At 47.1% G+C, this 27,088-nt stretch overlaps 1 protein-coding gene across 1 annotated transcript in view; it reads right to left on the reverse strand.

Annotated features, from left to right (window-relative positions):
* Nucleotides 1-11,098: 11,098 nt before the first annotated feature.
* The window catches only part of DDX1 (DEAD-box helicase 1), a 37,946-nt gene continuing 21,956 nt past the window's right edge, over nucleotides 11,099-27,088 (reverse strand). Inside the window, exons 20-26 of the mRNA XM_073674139.1 lie at nucleotides 26,600-26,691; nucleotides 23,552-23,624; nucleotides 23,395-23,467; nucleotides 15,713-15,755; nucleotides 14,588-14,683; nucleotides 14,080-14,200; nucleotides 11,099-11,485 (exon numbers count right to left, since the gene is read on the reverse strand). Coding sequence (XP_073530240.1) covers nucleotides 11,355-11,485; nucleotides 14,080-14,200; nucleotides 14,588-14,683; nucleotides 15,713-15,755; nucleotides 23,395-23,467; nucleotides 23,552-23,624; nucleotides 26,600-26,691 — 629 coding nt within the window. The 3' untranslated portion in view covers nucleotides 11,099-11,354. The remainder of the gene's footprint in view (nucleotides 11,486-14,079; nucleotides 14,201-14,587; nucleotides 14,684-15,712; nucleotides 15,756-23,394; nucleotides 23,468-23,551; nucleotides 23,625-26,599; nucleotides 26,692-27,088) is intronic.

Below are 27,088 nucleotides of genomic sequence, written 5' to 3' on the forward strand. Positions count from 1 at the left end.
TTGTCTGACAATCTTCACGTGCTGATTCTTTAACGGAGCTTGGGTGCGCTTTAGCATCTCCCAGATCGCGCGTAGCTCTCTGTAATTTGATGAGCATGCCCGGATTTCTGTTGGCCAAGAACCCTAAAGAAATTCACCTTGTAGGTGTGCTCCCCATCCTGACCTGCTTATGTCGGTAGTAAATGGTGACACAACGGGATGTTATCCACGGGATCCCCTTCTTCAGATTTTGTGGTTTTAACCACCAAATTAGAGATCTCCTTACTCTTGGGGATAAGCAGATCTCTCTGTCTAAGGTTATCTGCCTTCTGTCCCAGGCGGATAATACTGCTCTCTGGAGATCCCTTGAGTGGAACTGGCTCCAGCGGACACAGGGGATGCAAGATGTTAGGGTGCCCAGTACCAGGGCCGGCGTCAGCACCCGGCGCACCCGGGCAAATGCCGGGGCCCTGAGCAGGCAGAGGGGCCCACTGGCGGTCGCGCACCCCGCTGGGCTATGGGCGGAGGAGAGCGGTGTCAGCGCCCGCCCTTCTCCGCCGCTTGCTCAGGGCCCCGGCAGCCCGATACTTACCTCTCCCCGTGCCTCCACAGATCCGCTGTCTTCCTGCTCTGCGCTCCCTGTGACGTCTCAGGTCAGAGGGCGCGGTGACGTCTTTTCACCGCGCCCTCCCCTGAGCCGTCACAGGGAGCGCTGAACGGGAAGACGCCGACAACGCTAGAGTTCGGAGCTGAGCAGCGAGCAGCGGGCAGCGGGTAGCGGCAGCAGGTGAGGAGAAGGGAGGTGAGTATTTGATTTTTTTTTTTTAATGTATGGAGGCATGGGGCATTATAAAGAGGGGGGGGGACATCCTGCATGGGGCATTATATAGAGGGGGGGGGCAGCCTGCATGGGGCATTATATAGAGGGGGGGGCAGCCTGCATGGGGCATTATATAGAGGGGGGGGACAGCCTGCATGGGGCATTATATAGAGGGGGGGGGGCATCCTGCATGGGGCATTATATAGAGGGGGGGGACAGCCTGCATGGGGCATTATAAAGAGAAGGGGGGGGGCATCCTGCATGGGGCATTATAAAGGGCGGGGGACATCCTGCATGGGGCATTATATAGAGGAGGGGGGGGAACAGCCTGCATGGGGCATTATAAAGAGAAGGGGGGGGCATCCTGCATGGGGCATTATAAAGGGGGGGGGACATCCTGCATGGGGCATTATATAGAGGAGGGGGGGGAACAGCCTGCATGGGGCATTATAAAGAGAAGGGGGGGGCATCCTGCATGGGGCATTATAAAGAGAGGGGGGGACATCCTGCATGGGGCATTATAAAGGGGGGGACATCCTGCATGGGGCATTATAAAGGGGGGGCAGCCTGCATAGTGCATTATGTGGGGGGGAACAGCCTGCATGGAGCATTATAAGGGGGGGCTGCCTGTATGGGGCATTATGTGGGGGGTAACAGCCTGCATGGAGCATTAAAAGGGGGGGCCTGTATGGGGCATTATGTGGGGGGTAACAGCCTGCATGGAGCATTATAAGGGGGGGACAGCCTGTATGGGGCATTATGTGGGGGGTAACAGCCTGTATGCAGCATTATATGGGGGCCAGTATCCTGTATGGAGAGTTATAAGGGGACCGGTATCCTGTATGGAGCGTTATAAGGGGACCGGTATCCTGTATGGAGCGTTATAAGGGGACCGGTATCCTGTATGGAGCGTTATATGGGGGCCAGTATCCTGTATGGAGTTTTATAAGGGGACCAGTATCCTGTATGGAGCTTTATAAGGGGACCAGTATCCTGTATGGAGCGTTATATGGGGGCCAGTATTCTGTGTGGAGCGTTATATGGGGGCCAGTATCCTGTATGAAGCGTTATATGAGGGCCAGTATTCCGTATGGAGCCTTATATGGGGGCCAGTATTCTGTGTGGAGCGATTCACCGGTTTCTGAGCTATTGTGGAATTTACAATAGATATCACTCATGTAATGTAAGAAGTGAAATCTTTGCATTGTACTATATATATATATATATATATATATATATATATATATATATATTTCTCCGCTGTATCTCTGCATCATGAATCGTGGTATGTGTTAAAGGGGCCCACTGAGACTCTTTCGCCCGGGGCCCAGAAAAACCTGGAGCCGGCCCTGCCCAGTACCCTCATAGCCGTCCTGAAGAATTTCCGTCCTTTTAGAAAACCTTGTACTCTGTCTCTTACCGCCCTCTGCTTCTCTTCTGGCAAGACAGATATTCTTGCTTCGGAGTCCAGAAGTACTCCCAAAAATATCTTCCTGGTTCCCGGCATCAAATTTCATTTTTCCAAGTTGATATTCCAGCGTAGGTCCTGAAGAGTCATGGCGGTTATGTTCAGGTGACTCCGAAGTTCTTCTGAGCTGGCTATCAGAAGACAGTCGTCCAGATAGGGTACTATGGTGATTTCCTTTTCCCTCAGGAAGGCAACAACCTCCAAAATCAGCTTCGTGAAGACTCTCGGCGCTGACACTAGGCCAAAAGGAAGGCACTGAAACTGAAAGTGGCAAGTTCTTCCCTGAACCCTTACTGCAAAACGGAGGAATCTTTGAGAAAGGGGGTGAATGGGAACATGGTAATACGCATTCTTTAAGTCTATTGTACACATGAATGCATCTTTGTCTATTAACGGGATAGTTGTCTTTACCGACTCCATTTTGAAACGCTTGTACCTTATACAGTGGTTCAGGGGTTTTAAAATTATTATCGTGCGTGACTTTCCCGAGGGCTTCTTTATTGTAAATAATGTTGAATAATGCCCTTGACCGATCTCCTGTAGGAGAACCAGCACTATGACTCCCAAATCCAGGAGGTCCTGAACCTCTGTTTGCATAGGACCATTTAAAGAATGGGAGTGGGGGGGGTCTGTTAAACTGAACCTTTCGGGTGGCGGTTGAATAAATTCTAGGGAATAACCCTGGGAAATTATTTTTAGAAACCATGGGTCCCGAATTATCCTTGCCCAATTTCTGGCAAAGCCCCCCCAGGTTCATGGCGTCATTGCCTTTTGGACTCGGCACTGGAACCAAAGAGAGAGGCTCTACCTCTACCCCCTTTAGAGTAGCACCATCTACCAGTTTTTCCCTTCCCCGATACTCCTGTCTCTGGGGCGGGCGGGATTTCTGAAAGGGCTGAAATCTTTTAGGTTTTTCTTCAGGAAATCCCTTTTTCTTATCGGAAGCCTTTTCCAAGATATCATCTAGGATTGGCCCGAATACCCTTAAACCTGAAAACGGGATGGCACATAATTTATTTTTAGATTGAACATCCCCCGACCACGTCTTCATTCAGATAGCCCTCCGGGCTGCATTAGAAAGAGTTGTTGCGGGTCGCGAACCTGTCTGATTCAGCGGAAGCGTCCGTCATAAGCCCCATGGCCAATTTTAACAATGGTAGAGAATCTATTATATCCTCTCTAGGAGTCTTATTTCTGACATGATCCTCCAGTTGGTCAATCCACAGATACATGGATCTCGCTACTGAAGGGGCAGCTATGTTTGCCATCATTGTTGCCGCCGACGCTTCCCAGGCTCTTTTAAGTAGTCTGTCCACCTTCCGATCCATCGGGTATTTTAGACTTGATGAATCCTCGAAAGGAATGGATGTCTTCTTGGCTACCTTAGCCACCAGAACATAAATTTTTGGAACCTCGTCCCAGATTCTGATGTCCTCTGGTTCAAAGGGGAGCAGGAGCCTGAAATCTCGGGGTACCACCAGCCTTTTTTCTGCTTCTTCCTATTCCTCCAGGATCATCTCCCGGATATGGTGGTTTACAGGAAAGACTCAATGTCTCTGAACCCGCAATCCGCCAAACATCTCGTCCTGTATCGACTGATTCTTCTGGGTTTCTTCAACCTGCATGGTACTTCTTACAGCCTTCAGGAGTTTATCCGTATATTCTGACGAAAATAAGTATCTTTTCCCTATCTCCGGAGTATCTGACACCACCCCCCCTTCTTCCTCTGGATCCGAGGAAGGGGCCAGAACATCATCTTCAGAACTTGCTTCCATCTCGCACCTGGGTCGTTTGGCGCGGGGACCTGGCTGAGCTGTAGGAGCCGGAATTAGGCTGGAAACTGAAGCGCTCTCCTCTCTAATCATGGATCTCATCTCGGTTAGAAGGGTAGATCCTTCTTCCCTAACGATCTTTGAGGTGCAGGTTGTACATAGAGGCTTGCCGGAATCGCCAAGCTTCTTATTACATATGGCACATCTCCTAGGCTTCCCTGATCCTTTCTCCTTGGATGTGGTAGGTGTTGCCAATATCAATATGGGGTAATTAGTCTCTATACTAAAACTCCCCCCCCCCCCTCACCCAGCCCCCTCATATGCTGTGTTTTACTCAGATACCGGGGACTGCTCCTTTGGGGCCTCAGACCTAGCCGTATCCGCCATGGTGCAGCTTTCTGGGATCTTTTTTCCCCTTTTTACAGAACCCAGGTAGCTTTTATCCTACCTTGGTCCTCATATCTCCAAATCAAGTTGCGTTCCACCCTGGAACGCACGCTGGGACCAGAAGAAGATGGTCCGCGCTCCCAGGTAACGTCACCGGAAGTGCGCCTAACTTCCGCCGGCCGCTCTGTGCATGTGAGCGACGTCCCCGGCCGGTGCAAGCCGAGAGCCCCCACTCCAGGGGAAGCGGCTCGAGACCCAAGGAGCTCCTCCGCTCGACTGGGACATGGCTGAGTTACCCCCATTGAGGGGAGGGTCGGCCACTGGGCTTCTTCACAGGGGAAGGAGAGACCGGAACCCCATGATCCTCCTGGGCCCAAGTGAGTCTTCTTTTTTTCCTGCGCTCTCCTCTCACACACCTGTCCTTTACAGGGACAGCAAAAACACTGAGGAGAGGGTGGTGGGAGGGGCTTTTAACTAGAGATGAGCGGTGTTCGACTAGAACTGTTAGCCAATCTCAAATTCGAGCTGTTTTGGGCGGTGTTCGAGTTGTTCGACGAACCCGAACGATTTGCAAAAAATTCGGCTGTTCGAGGTTATGTTCGATAACTGTTCGTGCACCAAAAGCGTGTCCTGCATGTCTGGCGCTATTTAGAGCACCAATCATGCAGGGATTGTCTGCCAGTCACTGTAATGCCACAGCCATGGTGGTTGTGGCATTAGAGTGATTGCCCAAATCGATGGGAACTGTGATCACAGTGAAACATGAAAAGCCCACAATTCAGCAGCGGCGTACACCGGTACCCGACAATTTAGAACCGAAAGAATAGAGCTTCACACATAGATTAGATAGATAGAAACATGTCAGTCACATATATATGAAGTACAGTGACAGTGTTGCTTACTGTACTTGTCATTTAGTGTAAAGGATTTATTTAAAAAAATAATAGTGTTTTCATGCACTGTCTCTTAAAAAAAGCCGGCCGGCAATTCAGCAGCGGTACCCGACAATTTAGAATGGAAGGAATAGAGCATCACACATAGATTAGATAGATAGAAACATGTCAGTCACATATATAATAAGTACAGTGATAGTGTTGATTACTGTACTTGTCATTTAGTGTTAAAATAAAGGATTTATTTAAAAAAAATTGGCGTGGGGTTCCCCTTAATTTTAGGCTCTAGCGGAGGTTAAGCAGACGGCTGGGACAGATGTTTGAAGCCTGGGAAGGGGGTAATACCCACGGAGCTTCCCAGGCTACTAATATCAGCCCCCAGCTGAATACCTAGCCTTTACTAGCTATTAAAATGGGGGACCCCCCAAAAAAATGACGTGGGGTCCCCCCTATTTTATTAGCTAGCAAAGGCTAGGAAGACAGCTGGGGGCTGATATTAATAGCCCAGGAAGGGTGCCATGAATATTGGCCCCCTCCCAGGCTAGAAACACCAGCCGTCAGCCGCCCCAGAAATGGCGCATCCATAGGATGCGCCAATTCTGGCACTTAGCCTCGCTCTTCCCACTGCCCTGTAGCGGTGGCAGTGGGGTAATAGGGCTGGGGTTGATGTCAGCTTATAATGCCAGCTGACATCAAGCCCAGGTTAGTAATGGAGAGGCGTCTATAAGACACCCCCATTACTAACCCCGTAGTCAAAGTTAAAAAAAAACACAAACACCCAGAATAAAGTCCTTTAATTGAAATAAAGACACAATTCTTTATTGTTCTAAATTAAACCATACTTACAATCACGCCCATTCCAGCTGAAGCCAACGATCCCCTGCAATAAAAGAAAAATAATAAAGCAACATAATCCTTACCTTTCCATGGTTCCCACGACAGCTTCAGCTCTGCTACATCGAGATGACAGGCTGGACCACAGCAGAAAGCTGCCATCCAGCCTGTCATCCCGCAGACACTGAGAAGCGCAGGCTTGCTTGCGCTCCTCAGCGTCTCTCTGTGACGGCATCCAGATGAGCCGAGTTCATGTCCAATGAACTCGGCACACCTCATGCACGTCACTGACAGCGTGGGAAAATTCTCACGCTGAAGCGCTGAGTGCAGGAGAATTTTCCCACGCTGTCAGTGACGTGCATGAGGTGAGCTCATGTCCAATGAACTCAGTTCACCTCATGCACGTCACTGACAGCGTGGGAAAATTCTCCTGCACTCAGCGCTTCAGCGTGAGAATTCTCCCACGCTGAAGCGCTGAGTGCAGGAGAATTTTCCCACGCTGTCAGTGACGTGCATGAGGTGAGCCGAGTTCATTGGACATTAACTCGGCTCATCTGGATGCCCTCACAGAGAGACACTGTGGAGCGCAAGCAAGCCTGCGCTTCTCAGTGTCTTCGGGATGACAGGCTGGATGTCAGCGTTCTGCTGCGGTACAGCCTGTCATCTCGATGTAGCAGAGCTGAAGCTGTCATGGGAACCATGGAAAGGTAAGGATGATGTTGGTTTATTATTTTTCTTTTATTTCAGGAGATCGTTGGCTTCAGCTGGAATGGGCGTGACGGTAAGTATGGTTTAATTTAGAACAATAAAGAATTGTGTGTTTATTTCAATTAAAGGACTTTATTCTGGGTGTTGTGTTTTTTTTAAATATTTTACTAGAAATTCATGGTGGTCATGTCTAATATTGGCGTGACCCCATGAATTTCGGGCTTAGGGCCAGCTGATAATGCCAAGCTGGCCCTAACCCCTTTATTACCCAGTGAGCCACCGCACCAGGGCCCTGGATGAGTTGGGTACAGCGCCAGAAGATGGCGCTTCTATGAACGCGCCATTTTCCGGGGTGGCTGCGGACTGCAATTTGCAGCGGGGGTGGCCCAGAAAGCTTGGTTCTCCCTGCGCTGCGGATTCCAGCCCCCAGCTGCCTAGTTGTACCTGGCTGGACACAAAAACAGGGCGAAGCCCCACGTCAATTTTCTTTAAATTATTTCATGAATTTCCTGAAGTAATTTAAAAAAATTGAAGTGGGGCTTCGCACTATATTTGTGTCCAGCCAGGTACAGCAGGCAGGAACGGGCTGCCCCCAACCACCAGCTGCCTATTTGTACCTGGCCGGACACAACAATATAGGGAAGGCCTTTTTTTCTTAATTATTTCATGAATTTCATGAAATAATTTAAAAAAAAGTACGTGGGGCTTCGCCCTATTTTTGTGTCCAGCCAGGTACAACTAGGCAGCTGGGGGCTGGAATCTGCAGCGCAGGGAGGCCCAAGCTTTCTGCCCCCCGCTGTAAATTGCAGTCCGCAGCCACCCCGGAAAATGGCGCGTTCATAGAAGCGCCATCTTCTGGCGCTGTACCCAACTCATCCAGGGCCCTGGTGCGGTGGCTCACTGGGTAATAAAGGGGTTAGGGCCAGCTTGGTATTATCAGCTGGCCCTAAGCCCAAAATTCATGGGGTCACGCCAGTATTAGACATGACCGCCATGAATTTCTAGTAAAGTATTTAAAAAAAACACAACACCCAGAATAAAGTCCTTTAATTGAAATAAACACACAATTCTTTATTGTTCTAAATTAAACCATACTTACCGTCACGCCCATTCCAGCTGAAGCCAACGATCTCCTGAAATAAAAGAAAAATAATAAACCAACATCATCCTTACCTTTCCATGGTTCCCATGACAGCTTCAGCTCTGCTACATCGAGATGACTGGCTGGACCGCAGCAGAACGCTGCCATCCAGCCTGTCATCCCGCAGGCACTGAGAAGCGCTGGCATGCTTGCGCTCCTCAGTGTCTCGCTGTGACGGCATCTAGATGAGCCGAGGTCATGTCCAATGAACTCGGCTCACCTCATGCACGTCACTGACAGCGTGGGAAAATTCTCACGCTGAAGCGCTGAGTGCAGGAGAATTCTCCCACGCTGTCAGTGACGTGCATGAGGTGAGCTCATGTCCAATGAACTCAGCTCACCTCATGCACGTCACTGACAGCGTGGGAAAATTCTCCTGCACTCAGCGCTTCAGCGTGAGAATTCTCCCACGCTGTAAGTGACGTGCATGAGGTGAGCTGAGATCATTGGACATGAACTCACCTCATGCACGTCACTGACAGCGTGGGAAAATTCTCACGCTGAAGCGCTGAGTGCAGGAGAATTTTCCCACGCTGTCAGTGACGTGCATGAGGTGAGCTGAGTTCATTGGACATGAGCTCACCTCATGCACGTCACTGACAGCGTGGGAGAATTCTCCTGCACTCAGCGCTTCAGCGTGAGAATTTTCCCACGCTGTCAGTGACGTGCATGAGGTGAGTTCATGTCCAATGATCTCAGCTCACCTCATGCACGTCACTGACAGCGTGGGAAAATTCTCCTGCACTCAGCGCTTCAGCGTGAGAATTCTCCCACGCTGAAGCGCTGAGTGCAGAATTTTCCCACGCTGTCAGTGACGTGCATGAGGTGAGCCGAGTTCATTGGACATGACCTCGGCTCATCTGGATGCCGTCACAGCGAGACACTGAGGAGCGAAGCAAGCCTGCTCTTCTCAGTGTCTGCGGGTTGACAGGCTGGATGGCAGCGTTCTGCTGCGGTCCAGCCTGTCATCTCGATGTAGCAGAGCTGGAGCTGTCCTGGGAACCATTGAAAGGTAAGGATGAGGTTGCTTTATTATTTTTCTTTTATTGCAGGAGATCGTTGGCTTCAGCTGGAATGGGCGTGATGGTAAGTATGGTTTAATTTAGAACAATAAAGAATTGTGTGTTTATTTCAATTAAAGGACTTTATTCTGGGTGTTGTGTTTTCTTTTAACTTTCACTATGGGGTTAGTAATGGGGGTGTCTTATAGACGCCTCTCCATTACTAACCTGGGCTTGATGTCAGCTGGCATTATAAGCTGACATCAACCCCAGCCCTATTACCCCACTGCCACCGCTACAGGGCAGTGGGAAGAGCGAGGCTAAGTGCCAGAATTGGCGCATCCTATGGATGCGCCATTTCTGGGGCGGCTGACGGCTGGTGTTTCTAGCCTGGGAGGGGGCCAATATTCATGGCACCCTTCCTGGGCTATTAAAATCAGCCCCCAGCTGTCTGCCTAGCCTTTGCTAGCTATTAAATTAAGGGGGACCCCACGTCATTTTTTTGGGGGGTCCCCCATTTTAATAGCTAGTAAAGGCTAGGTATTCAGCTGGGGGCTGATATTAGTAGCCTGGGAAGCTCCGTGGGTATTACCCCCTTCCCAGGCTTCAAACATCTGCCCCAGCCGTCTGCTTAACCTCCGCTAGAGACTAAAATTACGGGGAACCCCACGCTAATTTTTTTTTTAATAAATCCTTTATTTTAACACTAAATGACAAGTACAGTAACCAACACTATCACTGTACTTATTATATATGTGACTGACATGTTTCTATCTATCTAATCTATGTGTGATTCTCTATTCTTTCTGTTCTAAATTGTCGAGTACAGATGCTGAATTGCCGGCCGGCTTTTTTAAAGAGACGGTGCATGAAAACACTTATTTTTTTAAATAAATCCTTTACACTAAATGACAAGTACAGTAAGCAACACTGTCACTGTACTTATTATATATGTGACTGACATGTTTCTATCTATCTAATCTATGTGTGAAGCTCTATTCTTTCTGTTCTAAATTGTCGGGTACAGATGCTGAATTGCCGGCCGGCTTTTTTAAAGAGACGGTGCATGAAAACACTAATATTTTTTTTAATAAATCCTTTACACTAAATGACAAGTGCAGTAACCAACACTGTCACTGTGCTTCTTATATGTGTGACTGACATGTTTCTATCTATCTAATCTATGTGTGATGCTCTATTCCTTCTTGTCTAAATTGTCGGGTACCGGTGTATGCCGCTGCTGAATTGCCGGCCGGCTTTTTTAAAGAGAGTGTCTTCTGAGCAGTTTGTCAGCTTTTGGACACCTTTGAAGGTGTTTTCTATGTGTTTTTGTTTGCCTGCCATTGGTTTTAACGGTGTTCGACGGTGTTCTAAGGTGTTCGACGAACAGTTCCTCGAACATCCCGGTGTTCGACGAACCGAACCGAACCCGAACACTATGGGGGTGGCTCAACACTACTTTTAACCTCTCGCATTTCCTGTCCCTGCAAAGAATAGGAAGGACAACCTCCATAGTACCATCAGGATGGACGTAATGGAAAGTAAAGCATGTTTTTAATTTTGCACTAAAATTCATGAAATGTGTGCACTATTGTTCAAGAATTTGGAGCAAAAAAGTCACTGAATATCACAAGACAAAAAGACTTAAAAAATGAATCAGGCCCCATGTTCTTGTCAAGAGAATCTCTGCCTCTTTTAATACATCCCATTATTTTATTTTCCTTGGCAGCAGCTGCCTGGCACTTGTTACTAAAATCGAGTTTGTCATCCACCCATACGCCCAAGTATTTTTCTGTGACAATTTTACCCAATGTTTTAGTATTCAGCACATTATTGTACATTTTTCCTTGGCCAAATCTTATATCTATCTATATTAATAATAAAAAAATTTGACCAAAGGAGATGCCAACAATCCGGCTGCTTGAACAGTGGAATGACGCGCATCGGGGGTGGGGGGTCTTGGTGGGGGCGAGAACAAGTTTTCTTTTTCTTTTTTAATTAAACCCACTCGGACCCACAAGGCTTCATTGCTAATGTTGTGGAAAACTCCTTGAATAACAAAAAAAAAAAAAAAAAAAAAACAGATTTCCAGATATCACACAACAGCATTTATTATTTCCACCGCATGCACTCAGCATCGTCACCGTGAACAAAACCAAACTACAGGACGTTTCTTTCCTTAAATTAAATATCTAGAATTAACCGAACACAAATGAGGAAAATCCAAAGAACCTAAAATGTTTAATGACTATTTCTCCAAGGTAGTGAGTATACAGGTCTGAATATATCAACCGCTGGCTCCACGAGGGGGTCAGGTCTCCTGCGATGCCGACCGTCACAGCACCAGATGTTTAGAAGGTTCTGAAGAGCTGGTTCTGCAGATATCCCAGGTGCAAGAAAGATGTCTGCGCCTCCTTCTCCAGAGCAGCCAACTCCTGCACTGTCGGGGCCAAGATATCTACGTGTCCTCTATATAGGCCACCTACAAAAATGAGGGGGAAAAAAAATGGCATTTTACATATAATTTACTTATAAAATATGTGATGGTCATGTGGCGTTTAACGGCAGGGAGCATGTAAGGGCGTGTGCGCACACGTGAGTTTTTCAGGAGGAAGACGCGGCAGGACATTCCGGCCTCTTGTCCTGTAACATTTTTTGCTTCTTTTCGACCCTCTTTTGTGACATCTTCGACAGTGAGCTTTCTTTTCAAAACTTGTATTGAGAAAATTAGTGTGCGGCTTCGAAGCGGAAGCCGTCTGCAGAATGGAACGGTCACTTTTAGCTGCTACGCGAAGCTGTTAGAAGACGCTCGAAAGACTGAACATGTGAACAGCGATGTCGTTTTTCGCATTGCGCTGCATATGTTCATTCTGTTTTAGAGTTTATTTAGCGCTTTTTCAGGTGGGGTTATGGAATAGACCCCACCTGAAAAAGATGTTGTGTGCACATACCCTTAAAGAACTGGAGGAATTAAAACATTTTATATAGAAGTTCGGGGGAAACTTTTCTGTATTACATGTAATTCATTCATTTTTATTCCCGCCCATTCTATCCAAGGAGTCCAGTAGGAGGAGCTATCGGTGATTGACAGCCTTCACTGAATAAATATTCATACATAGTTGTCAATTACTGGATTAGAACGGCCCTGGATAACCCCTTCAAAGGTAATGTCCACCTTGCACCCACATTTTCGATATAAATCCCAAAAAATAAAAAAAGGAAGCAATTTTGCAATAGCCTTGGGAAAAAAAAATATCCATTTCCCTGCTTTGTGTCTGCAGCTCCTATGCAGATTATTATGGTTTCCATGGAAAGAGAGACAGGGCTTGTGTGTAATCTGGAATCAGGGACGCACAGACATACACAGAAGCTGTAAACCAAATCAGTGGGAATATTTTTTTTTTACACTCAACACTATCAGCCAAACTGTCTCATTCGTAAATTCATTTACCAGATTTGGTCTATCAATACACTATTGCTATCGCAGAGACATTAAAGGGGTATTCCCATCTCCAAGATCCTATCCCAATATTTAGTAGGTGTAATAATAATAATATTAGAAAAATATTTCCATTTAGAAATGTAGTATAGTTCTTCTGCTTCGCTATGTGGCTTACCCCATGTGCAGGGCATTGCAGTAGCTTAGGTATCTATGGTTATGACCACTAAGAGTTGTCTAATTAACTGTCACTATATGAGTGGACGGAACCATGGATACCTAAGCTACTGCAATGCCCTGTGTATGGGGTAAGTGACATAGCGAATCTGAAGAACTATACTACATTTCTAATTTTAAGGTATTATCTAATATTATTATCATTACACCAACTACATATTGGGATAGGATCTTGGAGATGGGAATAACCCTTTAACCACTTTACAGCCTGTGCCGTATTTGTATGCACAGGCTGTAACCCCACGGTTCAGTGAGGGCTCCGGCGCTGAGCCCGCACTGAACCGGGCACATGTCAGCTGATTCTTACAGCTGACATGTGCCCGCAACAGCCGTGGGTGGAATCGCGATCCACCCTCGGTTGTTAACATGTTAAATGCCGCTGTCAATCTCTGACAGCGGCATTTAACATCGCCACGCCGGAAGCGCGTCACTTACCCCGCCCATCGGTGACCCCGTCACATGATCGCGGGTCACCGATGGGTGGGCATGACAACCCTGGGTCTGCAGCAGACTCCAGTGGTTGTCATGAGCTGGTCGCTATGAGTGCCACCTAGTGGTCGGCGCTCATAGCACAGGAGCATTTCTGCTGCATAGCGGTGATCTGCTCATCACCTCTATGTAGCAGAGGCGATCAGACAACTGCTGCTTCTAGTCTCCTATGGAGACTATTGAAGCATGCAAAAAGTGAAAAAAAATGTTTTTAAAAATATTAAAGTTTAAATCACCCCCCTTTCACCCCATTCAAAATAAAATAAAACAAAAAAACCCACATACACATATTTGGTATCGCCGCATTCAGAATCGCCCGATCTATCAATATAAAAAAAGAATTAATCCGATCAGTAAACGGCATAACGAGAAAAAAATTCTAAACGCCAGAATTACGTTTTTTGGTCGCCGCAACATTGCAATAAAATGTAATAAGGGGCGATCAAAACATCGGATCTACCCTAAAATAGTATTAATAAAAACGTCAGCCCGGTGAGCAAAAACGTGGTAAAAAAAAATAAAAAAAACACATCTGTGGTATTGCACTTTTTTTGAAATTTCACCGCACTTGGAATTTTTTTTCCCGTACACGATATGGTAAAACTAGTAATGGCGTTGAAAAGTACAACTTGTCCCGCAAAAAATAAGCCCTCACATGCCCTTATTGACCAAAAAATAAAAACGCTATGGCTCAAGGGGAGCAAAAAACGAAAATGCAAAAAAGAAAATCCCAGGGTTGCGAAGGGGTTAAGCTGCATTCACATGCCTGCACTTCATGGACTGATCAGAGGTCTCTTGGCCGGAACAACCAACCTCATAGGCATAAATGGGGCCAGAAGAGCCACAACTGGCCTGGAAACCATGGTCTGCACTTGGATGTATATATAGAGCCTTAGCTCCGCTGAATGTACCTCCAGCCGCCCTCCTTTGTCCGTAGGTCACTTTCCCATCAAATTCATCCAGGGGCACCTTCATGTCAGGCTCCACCTGGGATATGGTGCAGGTCAGGTGCTCCTCAATTTCTGACAGCAGCTGAGAAAAAGGGAAATAATGACGTAACAGGTTAAGGATACTGGGGTTATGAAGGAACATCTACAACAGCAGCCACATTAGTGCAAGAGGGTTAATAATGCTGCAATTATTATCAGTGAGGGTCCGACATCAGCTGTCATCAGTGTACAGAGCAGGAACAGCACAGTTCCATACGCCACATAGTGGTTAATCTGCAGTACTGCAGCTCCCATTGAAGTGAATGGGAGCTGAGCAGCCACCAAATGGTGTTATTCTGGCTCTGTTCCCTGTGTACATATGGAGCTGCTCGATGGGAGCGCGAGACCGTCATGATCTGATAGGTATGAACCCTGGACAACCCCTTTAAAACAACCAGCAGGTCTTCTAAAGGCTTGAGTGACAGATTACCTGCATCTCGTTGTACCAGATGGTGCAGCCTCCATCTTCCTTCAGCCGGGTGTTGTAACAGCCTTTTCCACGACTGTTGCACACGTGATACCAAACCTGTAACAAAACGTAAAAGAGAAAAATACTGATTAATTCAGTTCATATCTCCAATTCTCATTCCTAACTTTATAGACCGGAATGGTTACTGCCAAAATAATGCGTGCTTCTAGGTGTCATCGTTAGTTTTGTGGTTGTATCACCATTACATACAACATCCACTGTATACATCATAAAAAGAATGAACATTTGCCATTTACACAGGGATAAAAAAAAACTATATCTAGTGACGAATTATGACATTCCCTAATGTAGTATGGCGCCACCTGGTGTTTAAAGTGTATAGCAATGGCACACGTCCACCTGACGAGATCAGCACTAATGGACGCACGTGCTCAGTCACTCCTCTGCAAAATGATGACATTGCAATCCACTCCCCTGGTAATGACCGCTGCGCTGATAACAAGAGGTTCTGCAACAGCACAGTGTCATTCTCAGAATATAATACAACATGGATGAAGTCCTGTCCATCTTCGGTCTTATGACTACCTTCTGAACCTTCACTAGGGATCTGTCCTGCTGAATCCAGAAAGCGACCAACAAAGTTCCATAAATCCTTTATCCTAAAAAACTTCATCCTTTATTATACAATTTTAAAATCCAAAGAGGTTAAAGGTTGAAAAAAAAAATAAAAGCTTTTTATTATTTATTTTATATATATATATATATATATTTTTTTTTTTATTATTATTATTTTAATTCGGTATTGATTTTTTTATTTTTTTTTACTACATTCAATTTTACAATGTCATAAAGGATGACAGAAGAGGAGTGCTGTAACTTGGATCGCTGCTTTATGTATTTAGCATGTAGCACCGCCTAGACAGCTGGGGTAAATTCCTCTGCACCATCCGCAAATTGGAACATTTCAGGAGTCCTCTTCAAAAGATTTACTCTGATGAAGAGGAGGAATAATAATAAAAAATAAATAACAGCGTCCTTTTTCCTTTTGCGTGACCCTGTTAACACTTTACCCGAGCGTCCACACTATAAAATGCTTTCAAATTTGGCATTTTTTTTTCCCCTTACCTTTTCTTTTTCTGTTGCAACCAGAGAAATTGCTAAACCCATTCTGAAATAAGAAACTTTATGAGAGAACAAACTCGCAGCATACAGAGCATAAAGGAATAAATAATGTAAAATATTACTTGTGCGTTCAATGCTTTACGATATACAGTGCATCATTTTACCTTTAAATATTATCTGCCGTTTTAATTTTTATTTCATGAATGAATACTACACGTGAAAATAAGAAACTTTGTAATATATCTTATCAGAGAGATCTGCTTCTTTCTCCTCCTGGACTGATCGATCCTTCTCAATTCATGGGTAGAATCTGTATTTAGTGGAGATATTCCCATTACTGAGATAGGAGATGATAGTTGGTGCTTTTAAAATTCTATGGAAGGGGGAGGAGCTAGTGGAATACAGACATTCTGCTGCAAGTTCTACTGAACGACAGTCACACTTCTCCATAGAACTTTATGAGCACCAACTGTCGTCCACTATCTCAGTAAGGCCACGGCCCCACTATCAGTATTTTTTCTCAGGAGTGGGAGATAAATGCAGAATTGGCGACTTGTTTCTATTATACCTTTTCTCTGATTGTTCCTCACCTGGTTTTGGCTCCCACTCCTGAGAAAAGACGGATTTTGGTAAGACCTTACCTGTAAAATCCTTTTCAGCGAAGGAAGGAAGGGAGACACAGTCATTACTAGTGGGTAGGCGGAGCCCACATAGGATAGAACACCTCAGATTAAAAAAAGAGTGTTGTCCGGCCCCTCCAGCTTGGGCTCCTCCTACTCCAGCTCTCCAGTCCGTACACAAGCTAAGGAAGAGCAAATATCACCAGCGGAGCAACATAACCCCTTCTGAAGAACTTCAGAGAAAAAACAAGAGACAGGTTATGCATATAACAGAAAAACCACACAGTCCCAGTCCCAGGTACTACTCACTGGACCTGACCACTGCGATGAGCTGGCAATGCTGGAACAGAGCCCTAGTGCGCCAACCCCAGACCAGATAATCGCTATCAGAGAAGGGTCACGCTGCATCTGAACACACAACAACACACTTCTGCCATGGGAGGGAGCTGTGTCTCCCTTCCTTCCTTCGCTGAAAAGGATTTTACAGGTAAGGTCTTAACAAAATCCGTCTTTCAGCAGCAGATGGAAGGAAGGGAGACACAGTCATTACTAGTGGGACGTCCCAAAGCAGTCCAAAAATTAAGGGTGGGAAAAAACCAACAGAGGCAGAATCCCAACAACCTAGAAAAATGCGCAACTAGCGCTAAATACAAGTTAACGATAACTTAAACTACAGCCGCCTGCAGGACCCTACGTCCTAAGGATGCATCAGCGGAAGCACTGACGTCCACCTTATAAAACTTTGTAAAAGTGTGGACGGAGCGCCAGGTAGCCGCCCGGCAGAGTTGAGCTGCCGAGGCCCCTTGATGAAAAGCCCACGATGAACCCACAGCTCTCGTGGAGTGAGCTTGAATCTTAATTGGACAAGATTCGCCCTTGAGTCGGTAAGCCTCTAAAATGGCCGACCGAATCCATCGAGCTATAGTGTCCTTGGAAGCTCGTTGACCACGCCGACGACCTGCTGGAATCACAAACAGAGAGTCCGATTTCCGAAAACCTTGAGTAATAGACAAATAGAACTTCAAAGCCCGCACTAAATCCAATGAGTGCAAGGCCCGTTCCTTTGCATTCCTCGGTTCCGGACAGAGCGAGGGCAACACAATATCCTGGTTAACATGGAATTGTGACACCACCTTAGGTAGAAAGTCGCCCCGTGTGCGAAGCACCACGCGATCCGGGAGAAACTCCAGAAAAGGAGGCGAGCAAGAAAGAGCCGCCAGTTTAGAAACCCTTCTCAAAGAGGTGACTGCCACCAAAAAGGCAACCTTCCAAGAAAGCAAAGAAAAGCTAACGGAGTCCATAGGCTCAAAAGGCCCATGTTGAAGAGCCTCCAAGACCAGATTGAGCCGCCAAGGGGACACAAGCGCCTTCCGCGGCGGAAACTGACGGGTTACCCCGCGAAAAAAGGAACGAACGTCCCTACGCGAGGCGATAGCCTTCCGAAACAGCAAGGACAAAGCAGAAACCTGACCCCTCAGAGTGCTAACTGCCAAACCCTTGTCCAGGCCATACTGCAAAAAGGCCAACAAATTGGGAATGGAAAAAATCCTCGGGTTCCTTGAAGAACCCGAACACCATGAAAAGAAGGCCTCCCAAGTCTTGTGATAGATCCTAGTAGTGGCAGGACCCCTGGCAGCACGCAGAGTGGCAATGACTTCGGCTGAAAAACCTTGACGAGTCAAGATTTCGGTCTCAAGAGCCACGCCGTCAAACGCAGAGACTTCAGGTCCGGATGACGAACGGGCCCTTGGGTTAACAGGTCCGGGCGAAGAGGGAGAGGAAGTGGAGGCGCAGCCAGAAGCGACACCAGCGTCGAGAACCACGTCCTCCTTGGCCAGTCTGGGGCTACTAACATAGCCGGGACTCTTTCCAGTCTGATCCGACGCAACACCAGAGGAATTAAGGATATCGGCGGGAACACATAGATTAGCTCGAATTGGTCCCACGGAGCCACCAGAGCATCCAACGCCACAGCCTTCGGGTCCTTGTACCTGGACATGAACGTCGGTAACTTGGTGTTGAACCTTGATGCCATCAAATCCACTTGAGGAGTTCCCCAACGGGAGCACAGCTGTGCAAAAATTTCTGGGTGAAGACTCCATTCTCCGGGATCCACCTTCTCGCGACTGAGGAAGTCCGCCGTGATATTCTGAACTCCCGGAATGTGAATCGCAGAGATGGCTGGCACCTTGGCCTCGGCCCATACCAGGATCCGAGACACTTCCATCATGAGCCTGGAGCTCCTTGTTCCACCTTGATGGTTGATATACGCGACCGCCGTCGAGTTGTCTGTCTGCACTCGGACTGGCAGACCGTTTAAAGGGACCGTCCAGTGTTGGAGGCAAAGGAAAATCGCCCTCAATTCCAGGATGTTGATCGGCAGGACAGACTCTTCCGACGACCATACTCCCTGAATCCAGAGATCGTTCCAGACACCCCCCCAGCCTGACAGGCTGGCATCGGTGGTTATGACCGACCACCTCGGAAGGAGGAAGGACTTCCCCAGGGATAACACTTCCGGACGTAACCACCATTCTAGAGACTCTCACACCCTGTGGGAGATGATGACACTGCGATCCAGCGAAGCCTGTGATCGATCCCAACGGTTCAGGATGAGCATTTGGAGAGTCCTGGAATGAAATTGGGCAAACGGAAGTGCCTCCATTGACGCCACCATCAAACCCAAAATGCGCATACACCTTCGAAGGGACATTGCTGTCGAAGACTTCATAACCTGTACATGTCGAAGAAGACTTGCTTGCTTGTCTGGAGGCAGGGACACCACTGCTCGTACCGTGTCGAAATGCATCCCCAAAAACAGGATTGACTGCGACGGTTCCAGAGACGACTTCTTCCAATTGACCAGCCACCCGAAGTCCTCCAGGAGCTGAAGGGATAGATTGCGAGCCGTCACCGCCTCCTCCTTTGAGGACGCCACAATCAAAAGGTCGTCCAGGTAGGGAAGAACCGTAACCCCCTGTCTTCGAAGGATCGCCATGAGAGGTGCCAGAATTTTTGTAAAAACTCTGGGCGCCGAGGCCAACCCGAATGGTAGGGCCACAAACTGGAAATGGTCCTGACCTATGGCAAAACGAAGGAAGCGTTGGTGGGCCCTTCCGACGGGAACATGCAAATAAGCGTCGCGAATGTCGATTGACACCAAAAAGTCGTTCTGCGACAGGGCCGCCACAACCGAGCGAAGCGACTCCATGCGGAATTTCCGGGTGCGGACATGCCGATTCAATCTTTTGAGATCCAGAATGGGGCGAAATTTGTCCTCCTTTTTGGGGACCACAAAGAGGTTTGAATAAAACCCTCTTCCCCGGTCCTCCGGCGGAACCGGTACCACCACACCCTTCAGCAGAAGGGAATCGACCTCCTGCCGTAGAGCGGCAACTAGCTCGGGCTCTGACGGAATGCGAGATCGGCAAAACCTGTCCGGGGGTCGAGAAAGAAACTCTATGAAGTAGCCTGCTGATACAACCCGCGTCACCCAGGCGTCCGAAACGCGGGACGCCCAAGTCGATTCGAATTGGAGCAGGCGACCCCCCACTCGAGAGTTCTTGAGTGAAAACCTGGCGTCAGTCCGCCTTAGCGGGCTTTTTGTCAGCTTCCCGCTTGTCTTGACGGAAGCTCTGTTTCCAGGGAGTGCGGGATTTCTGAGAAGCCTTTTTTCCTGAAAAAGAGGGACGACCCGATCCCCAAGAGGGCTGACCGGACCGTCCCCTGGACCGAAAGGGCCGCCGACTACTACCGGCACTAGGCCTGCCCGACGCAGAAGCCACAGTTCTTCGCTGTGGTAAGGCCGCTTCTTTTGCCTTTGCCTTGACAATCAGCTCCGTGAGGTCAGATCCAAATAACTGACCACCCTTGTAAGCTAAAGATAGCAAACCTTGCTTGGAAACCGCGTCCCCGGTCCACTGTCTGAGCCACAGTGCTCTTCTGACTGTGACCGCCGAGGATTGCGCCCTGGACAGCAGTGACGCGGTATCCAAACCTGCATCACTGCCATATCGGGCCGCATCCTCCAACAACTTGAAAAGCTCATCTACCTCGGATAGCGGGGATCCATCCTGCTACGCCGTCCGTAGACGGTCCAACCAGCTTAGGGAAGCTTTACAAGCACACATAGATCCTAGCACCGCTCTGAATCCATGACCCGCGGCCTCGTAGATGGACTTCGCCGCCATCTCCGTTTTTCTGTCCAGCGGATCCTGCAGACTCGCCTTCCCTTTAACAGGCAGTAATGAGGATTTGCTAAGCTGGGATAAAGGGACATCCACTTCAGGAGAAGGAATCCAATTATCAATCAACTCCGTGGAACACGGATACAGTGCCTCAAAAAACCGTGTTCCCTGAAAACGTTTATCTGGACACAGGCGTTCCTTCTCCACTGCCCCACTAAGCTCATCCAGAGATGGTAATGCCAAGCGCGACCTATGCGACTCCTGAAACATCCGGGCCGACTTACCAGGACGTCTAGTTACCTCCTCCGGAAACTGTAACGCCTCCCTCATGGCTTGCACGGCCCAAAAAAGAGGCAGAGTGCCCCTGCCGATCCTCCTTATCCGAATCGGACATCTCCCCATCTGAGCTTGAAGGGGAACCCTCCATAACAGAGATCTCCGAGTCGCTGCGCGGGGAGGGCAGTACCGGCCTGTGGCGCTTCCTGCCATGAGAGGATCTAGCTGACACCCAATAACCTAGAAGGTCAGACAGGCCATCAATAGAACGAGTGAGGGCCTCCATTTTGACCACTGCCCCATCACCGAAACCCCCGACCGCTGCGCTTGACGCCGTCGAGGACTCCTGCGTGTCAGACACGCGAGACTGATCCTGTAGCGGACCTGGGAGACGGTCCGCACCTCCTGGACCCTGATCTGACATGCCCTCACACAGTATATGGCAGGTTAAACCTGTCAGTAAGTAGGACAGTGTGGTTTCTTAAAAGAAAGCTGAAGGGTTAAAGCTCTTAAAGAGAGAGCTACCCCAGCAGACCCCCAATTAAGGGATAACCGCCTAATAAGGGGTTAATGTCGCAGACTCCCCACAACCTCTGTGAAATGAAAAGGATGTGCGAGCCCCAGACAAAAAAAAAAAGGAACCTCTATATGAGGTAATAGCTGCAGGACAGCACAGTCTGCCACCTTATTGTGCCTCAGAAAGGTGCCCTGCGCTGAGGGGGTGAGGGGTTAAGCTTCTGCCCTGACAGGCAGAAGCGACTCACCCAGCTGGCCGCGGTGCAGTGTTCCTTCGGTCTGTCGGGAGGAGAGGAGAGTGAGGAGCCCGATGGAAGCCGTTCAGTAATGGCCGCCGCGCTGTGAGGAGAGAGAAACCGGAAGAGGAGGGGCAGGAGAAAGCGCGCGCTCAGAGCGCTTCCTGCCCGCGAAAGACCGGGAAGGCGCGAAGCCACGCCCCCCGCCGGCTTCAAAAAAAGCGCGCGCGACTCCTCCGCTCTCCGCTCCTGCCCCGCTTCCATGTCCTGCAGGCATCCACCTGCGGACAAAAAAACACAAGTCACCACCTGAATACATGTAGCAGCGGCTGCCGCAGCAGCCGCTGAAGCACTCAAAACACATTAACATGCTGAGTACTCACCCAGCTGAGCGCCACAGGGACCCCCAGGGATTTGTGGCGCTGTGCCCAAGCTTCCCCCCAGGGCGGAGAACGCAGTGACCCCAGATGCGCGGTTTGTGTCCCCGCCAGGGAAGCATCCCTCATCCCCCGGGGCCGGCAGGGTTCTGCAGGGACCTCTCTCAAAGGGTAATGCAGATCCGCCAAGGGAGGGGTGGGGGTCCAGCAGCGCTGAGACCCCTGAGACCTCAAGACCACGGGGGTCCAAGTCTCTGTCCGATAAAAATAAAAAATTTTCTGAGGAGCTGCTTCCAGCAGCGACCATCCTCTGTGACCTCAAATTTTAGACTGGAGAGCTGGAGTAGGAGGAGCCCAAGCTGGAGGGGCCGGACAACACTCTTTTTTAATCTGAGGTGTTCTATCCTATGTGGGCTCCGCCTACCCACTAGTAATGACTGTGTCTCCCTTCCTTCCATCTGCTGCTGAAAAATACTGATCAGATACTGACCAAATACTGATAGTGGGGATGTGGCCTAATGGAAAAATCTGTATTCACTGAAGACTGATTTTACCTGTATTTTGAGAATGAGAGACAGTCCAGGTGAAGAAAGAAGGATATTTCTCTAATAAGATATTTTACGAAGTTTCTTATTTTCACGTGTACTATTAATTTCTGAAAAGTTAAAATAAAAAACGCTTTAAATTATTCCATTATGTCACAGTAGTATGGAATCCAACCCCATTACTAACATCTGCATTGCAGTTTCCATCGCAGATAAAAACAAGAATATTGCAGGTATTTCCTTCCAGCTTCCCGGGTAGTGGGCTAAACGGGGTGTGGTTGTACCTGCTCATTTAATTCTATTAGGTTTAAAGTAAGACTGTACTGGAACTTTCAATAGGATATGCCAAAAATGTCCGATAAACGAACAATTCTCGAAACAGATGAGTCTCAGCAGACATTCATGGCTTTTCCTATCCCTAGAAAGTAGACTAAATAGTATGTGGCGCTTCTGAACCATACAAAAAAAAAAGTTGGCATATGAAATAATATCAAGAACGAACTAATAAAGGTTTTAATCTTTTTGCCATGTTTTTTACACACATTTTTCAAGGGTAAAAAACGGTGCACTTTAACCCTGAAATCTCCTGTGCGCGTGGATTTTAACTTTCAAAGAGTTTTTTTTTTTTTTAAACCTTCAGCATGTCAGCGGTGTCAATGTTTTTGCAGCATTTATCAACCATTCAAAAGAATTAAAAAAAAAATAAAAAAGTTAAAAATGTATCTAAAAAGCATCAAAAATGAGCGCATTAAAAAACGCAAGTCAAAATTGTATCTAAAAAGCGTGTAAAAATGCAGCAAAAATGAGCGTACTGTAGACAGTGTTTTCCCTCCCAACACTATAGTTTTTGGAGAAAAAATACTCAACGTGTGCACACAACCTAAAAAGGCAATTAGATCAAGGATGCAGAAGCGGCTTTATACGATACCTCTCGGCTCTGCCCACTCTGCCGATACGATGCACGTAGTTCTGCTTCTCATCGGGAAGGGTCACGTTGATAACTGCAAGGTAGAAAAGAGAAGAATTTCACCCGTCTGAACCCGCAGCCAACTCTATAAAGCCTGTCTCATACAAGAGGCGCTCACCGTAAGGGACTCCACGGATATCGATACCTCTGGCGGCCACATCCGTGCAGATTAAGAACCGAACATCACTTTTCTTAAGAGAGTAAATACACACAAAACATTATCCTGGTTTAAGATTTTTAGAAAAAAAAATTTAAAAATACATTTATGTTTTCCCAAATGTAAAAAATCTATAAATGTATTGAGCAGATAATGATTATGGCTTTATCTATGAACATTGGGCCTGATTCAAAGCTTTAGCGTAAAAAGTTTTGAAAAGTTGTATAATTTTGGCACAACTGGCGGCTGCGCAAAAATTCCGCAACTTTTGGCGTCTCACACCATTCACGCCCAGCAAAGACAACCAAAAACAATAATTTGAATTCGCTACGCCACAAATCTTACTCCAGCAAAGACTGAAGGAGGATTTTTGGCAAGGTGAACGCCACTCGGCAGACGCTCCAGATGCAGGAAGAGGCATCTGATTCCAGATCATCTCCTCAACGCCGATGTATTAGGTCAATAGATTCGGGAAAAGTCAACTTTTCTTGTTTTTAGAATTCAGATGACCCATTGTTAGTCCCTATTGGGGGTCTGACTCCGCTATTTAAAGGGGATGCAGCGCTCTTCTTACATTGCAATACTCTTCAATCGTAGGGTGCTGATGGCTTATCACGGCAGCCAGGGTGTGGGCCTGCTGAAGACCCCCCGTAGCTGACATCTTGGTCATCCTTTGTGTCTGTGGACTTTTCTATGTACTACAATACCACTGTATTGCTGCATATGAAACAAGAGATCAAACTAATGGAACTAAAAAAAAAAATATTTTTAAAAATTATCCTGTTTTGGCACGGACTCATCCATAACACTCCGATCTATCAAAGAATAAAATATATTAATCCGTAGGGTAAAAAAAAAAAAAGTCAAAATGCCAGAATTGCGGCCCTACTGTTGGCATTAGCTCCTTAAAAAATGAAATGCAATCAAAATACTGTATATGGCCCAAAGGGGTATCAATTAAAACATCATATCAGCATGCAAAAAAATCAGTCCTTCACAAAACTAAAAAAAAAAAGTTATGGGTCTAAGAAAAAAAAGAGAAAATAGTTACATATATACATACAGTACAGACCAAAAGTTTGGACACACCTTCTCATTTAAAGATTTTTCTGTATTTTCAAGACTATGAAAATTGTACATTCACACTGAAGGCATCAAAACTATGAATTAACACATGTGGAATTATATACTTAACAAAAAAGTGTGAAACAACTGAAAATATGTCTTATATTCTAGGTTCTTCAAAGTAGCCACCTTTTGCTTTGATGACTGCTTTGCACACTCTTGGCATTCTCTTGATGAGCTTCAAGAGGTAGTCACCGGAAATGGTCTTCCAACAATCTTGAAGGAGTTCCCAGAGATGCTTAGCACTTGTTGGCCCTTTTGCCTTCCCTCTGCGGTCCAGCTCACCCCAAACCATCTCGATTGGGTTCAGGTCTGGTGACTGTGGAGGCCAGGTCATCTGGCGTAGCACCCCATCACTCTCCTTCTTGGTCAAATAGCCCTTACACAGCCTGGAGGTGTGTTTGGGGTCATTATCCTGTTGAAAAATAAATGATGGTCCAACTAACCGCAAACCGGATGGAATAGCATGCCGCTGCAAGATGCTGTGGTAGCCATGCTGGTTCAGTATGCCTTCAATTTTGAATAAATCCCCAACAGTGTCACCAGCAAAGCACCCCCACACCATCACACCTCCTCCTCCATGCTTCACGGTGGGAACCAGGCATGTAGAGTCCATCCGTTCACCTTTTCTGCGTCGCACAATGACACGGTGGTTGGAACCAAAGATCTCAAATTTGGACTCATCAGACCAAAGCACAGATTTCCACTGGTCTAATGTCCATTCCTTGTGTTCTTTAGCCCAAACAAGTCTCTTTTGCTTGTTGCCTGTCCTTAGCAGTGGTTTCCTAGCACCTATTTTACCATGAAGGCCTGCTGCACAAAGTCTCCTCTTAACAGTTGTTGTAGAGATGTGTCTGCTGCTAGAACTCTGTGTGGCATTGACCTGGTCTCTAATCTGAGCTGCTGTTAACCTGCGATTTCTGAGGCTGGTGACTCGGATAAACTTATCCTCAGAAGCAGAGGTGACTCTTGGTCTTCCTTTTCTGGGGCGGTCCTCATGTGAGCCAGTTTCTTTGTAGCGCTTGATGGTTTTTGCAACTGCACTTGGGGACACTTTCAAAATTTACCCAATTTTTCGCACTGACTTACCTTCATTTCTTAAAGTAATGATGGCCACTCGTTTTTCTTTACTTAGCTGCTTTTTTCTTGCCATAATACAAATTCTAACAGTCTATTCAGTAGGACTATCAGCTGTGTATCCACCTGACTTCTGCACAACACAACTGATGGTCCCAACCCCATTTATAAGGCAAGAAATCCCACTTATTAAACCTGACAGGGCACACTGTGAAGTGAAAACCATTTCCGGTGACTACCTCTTGAAGCTCATCAAGAGAATGCCAAGAGTGTGCAAAGCAGTCATCAAAGCAAAATGTGGCTACTTTGAAGAACCTAGAATATAAGACATATTTTCAGTTGTTTCACACTTTTTTGTTAAGTATATAATTCCACATGTGTTAATTCATAGTTTTGATGCCTTCAGTGTGAATGTACAATTTTCATAGGCATGAAAATACAGAAAAATATTTAAATGAGAAGGTGTGTCCAAACTTTTGGTCTGTACTGTATATATATATATATATGCATACATAAACACATACACACACACATACATACACACACACACACGGGGCTTAATATTCTATTTACTCCACCAGAACATGCAGACATTTTGCAGTCCTTGTGGGGGATATTCTCTGGGTTATTGGAATTATAATGGGTATGCTCTCGGTCACAACCCGATATGGATCCTGTGAGGAATGAGTGGATATTGTATTCCCTGGGATCACAGCAATGACATGTGCAAGTTACACATGTTATGTGGAGCGTTGCTCATCAGAGCTGTGTAGTTGCATCCAGTGTCAGCAGGGGGCGCTGCTTTACCTTAAATCTCTCCAGATTCTGCTTTCTCTCGTGCGGCTTCCGGTCACTATGAAGACATACACATGAGAACTGATGGCCTTTTCTGTCAGGGCCTGAAAAATAGTGAAGCATTTTCAAAATTATTACAACATTCCCAACCCGGTCCGGGGAGCGCGCTGCCTTGTTAGGTTACAGACTGTATCTGATGCATTTGTGCAGATCTTGCTCCACACCGCTAGGCTCAGAGCCGGGGATGGCGGCGGCGGCAGGTAGGAGGGTCTCAGGGCTCCGGTCCGGCAGCCACAGATCACTGACCTGACCGCTGGCCCGGGGTCCTGCAAATCGATTCGCTCATCTCTAGTTAGGAGTATTCCCTGTTGTTCACCTCTGACCTAAGCCACCGGGACAGCAGTGCATGGCTGCCACCAATCACCAAAGAAAAACACCTAACACCTCATAGGAAGCCGCACTAGACCATACTAAACACTGAAACAAATGGTGTGCTGCTCC

Source organism: Phyllobates terribilis, unplaced genomic scaffold, assembly GCF_046119375.1.
Source record: "Phyllobates terribilis strain yellow unplaced genomic scaffold, ASM4611937v1 Scaffold_3__8_contigs__length_932513732, whole genome shotgun sequence".
NCBI lineage: Eukaryota > Metazoa > Chordata > Amphibia > Anura > Dendrobatidae > Phyllobates > Phyllobates terribilis.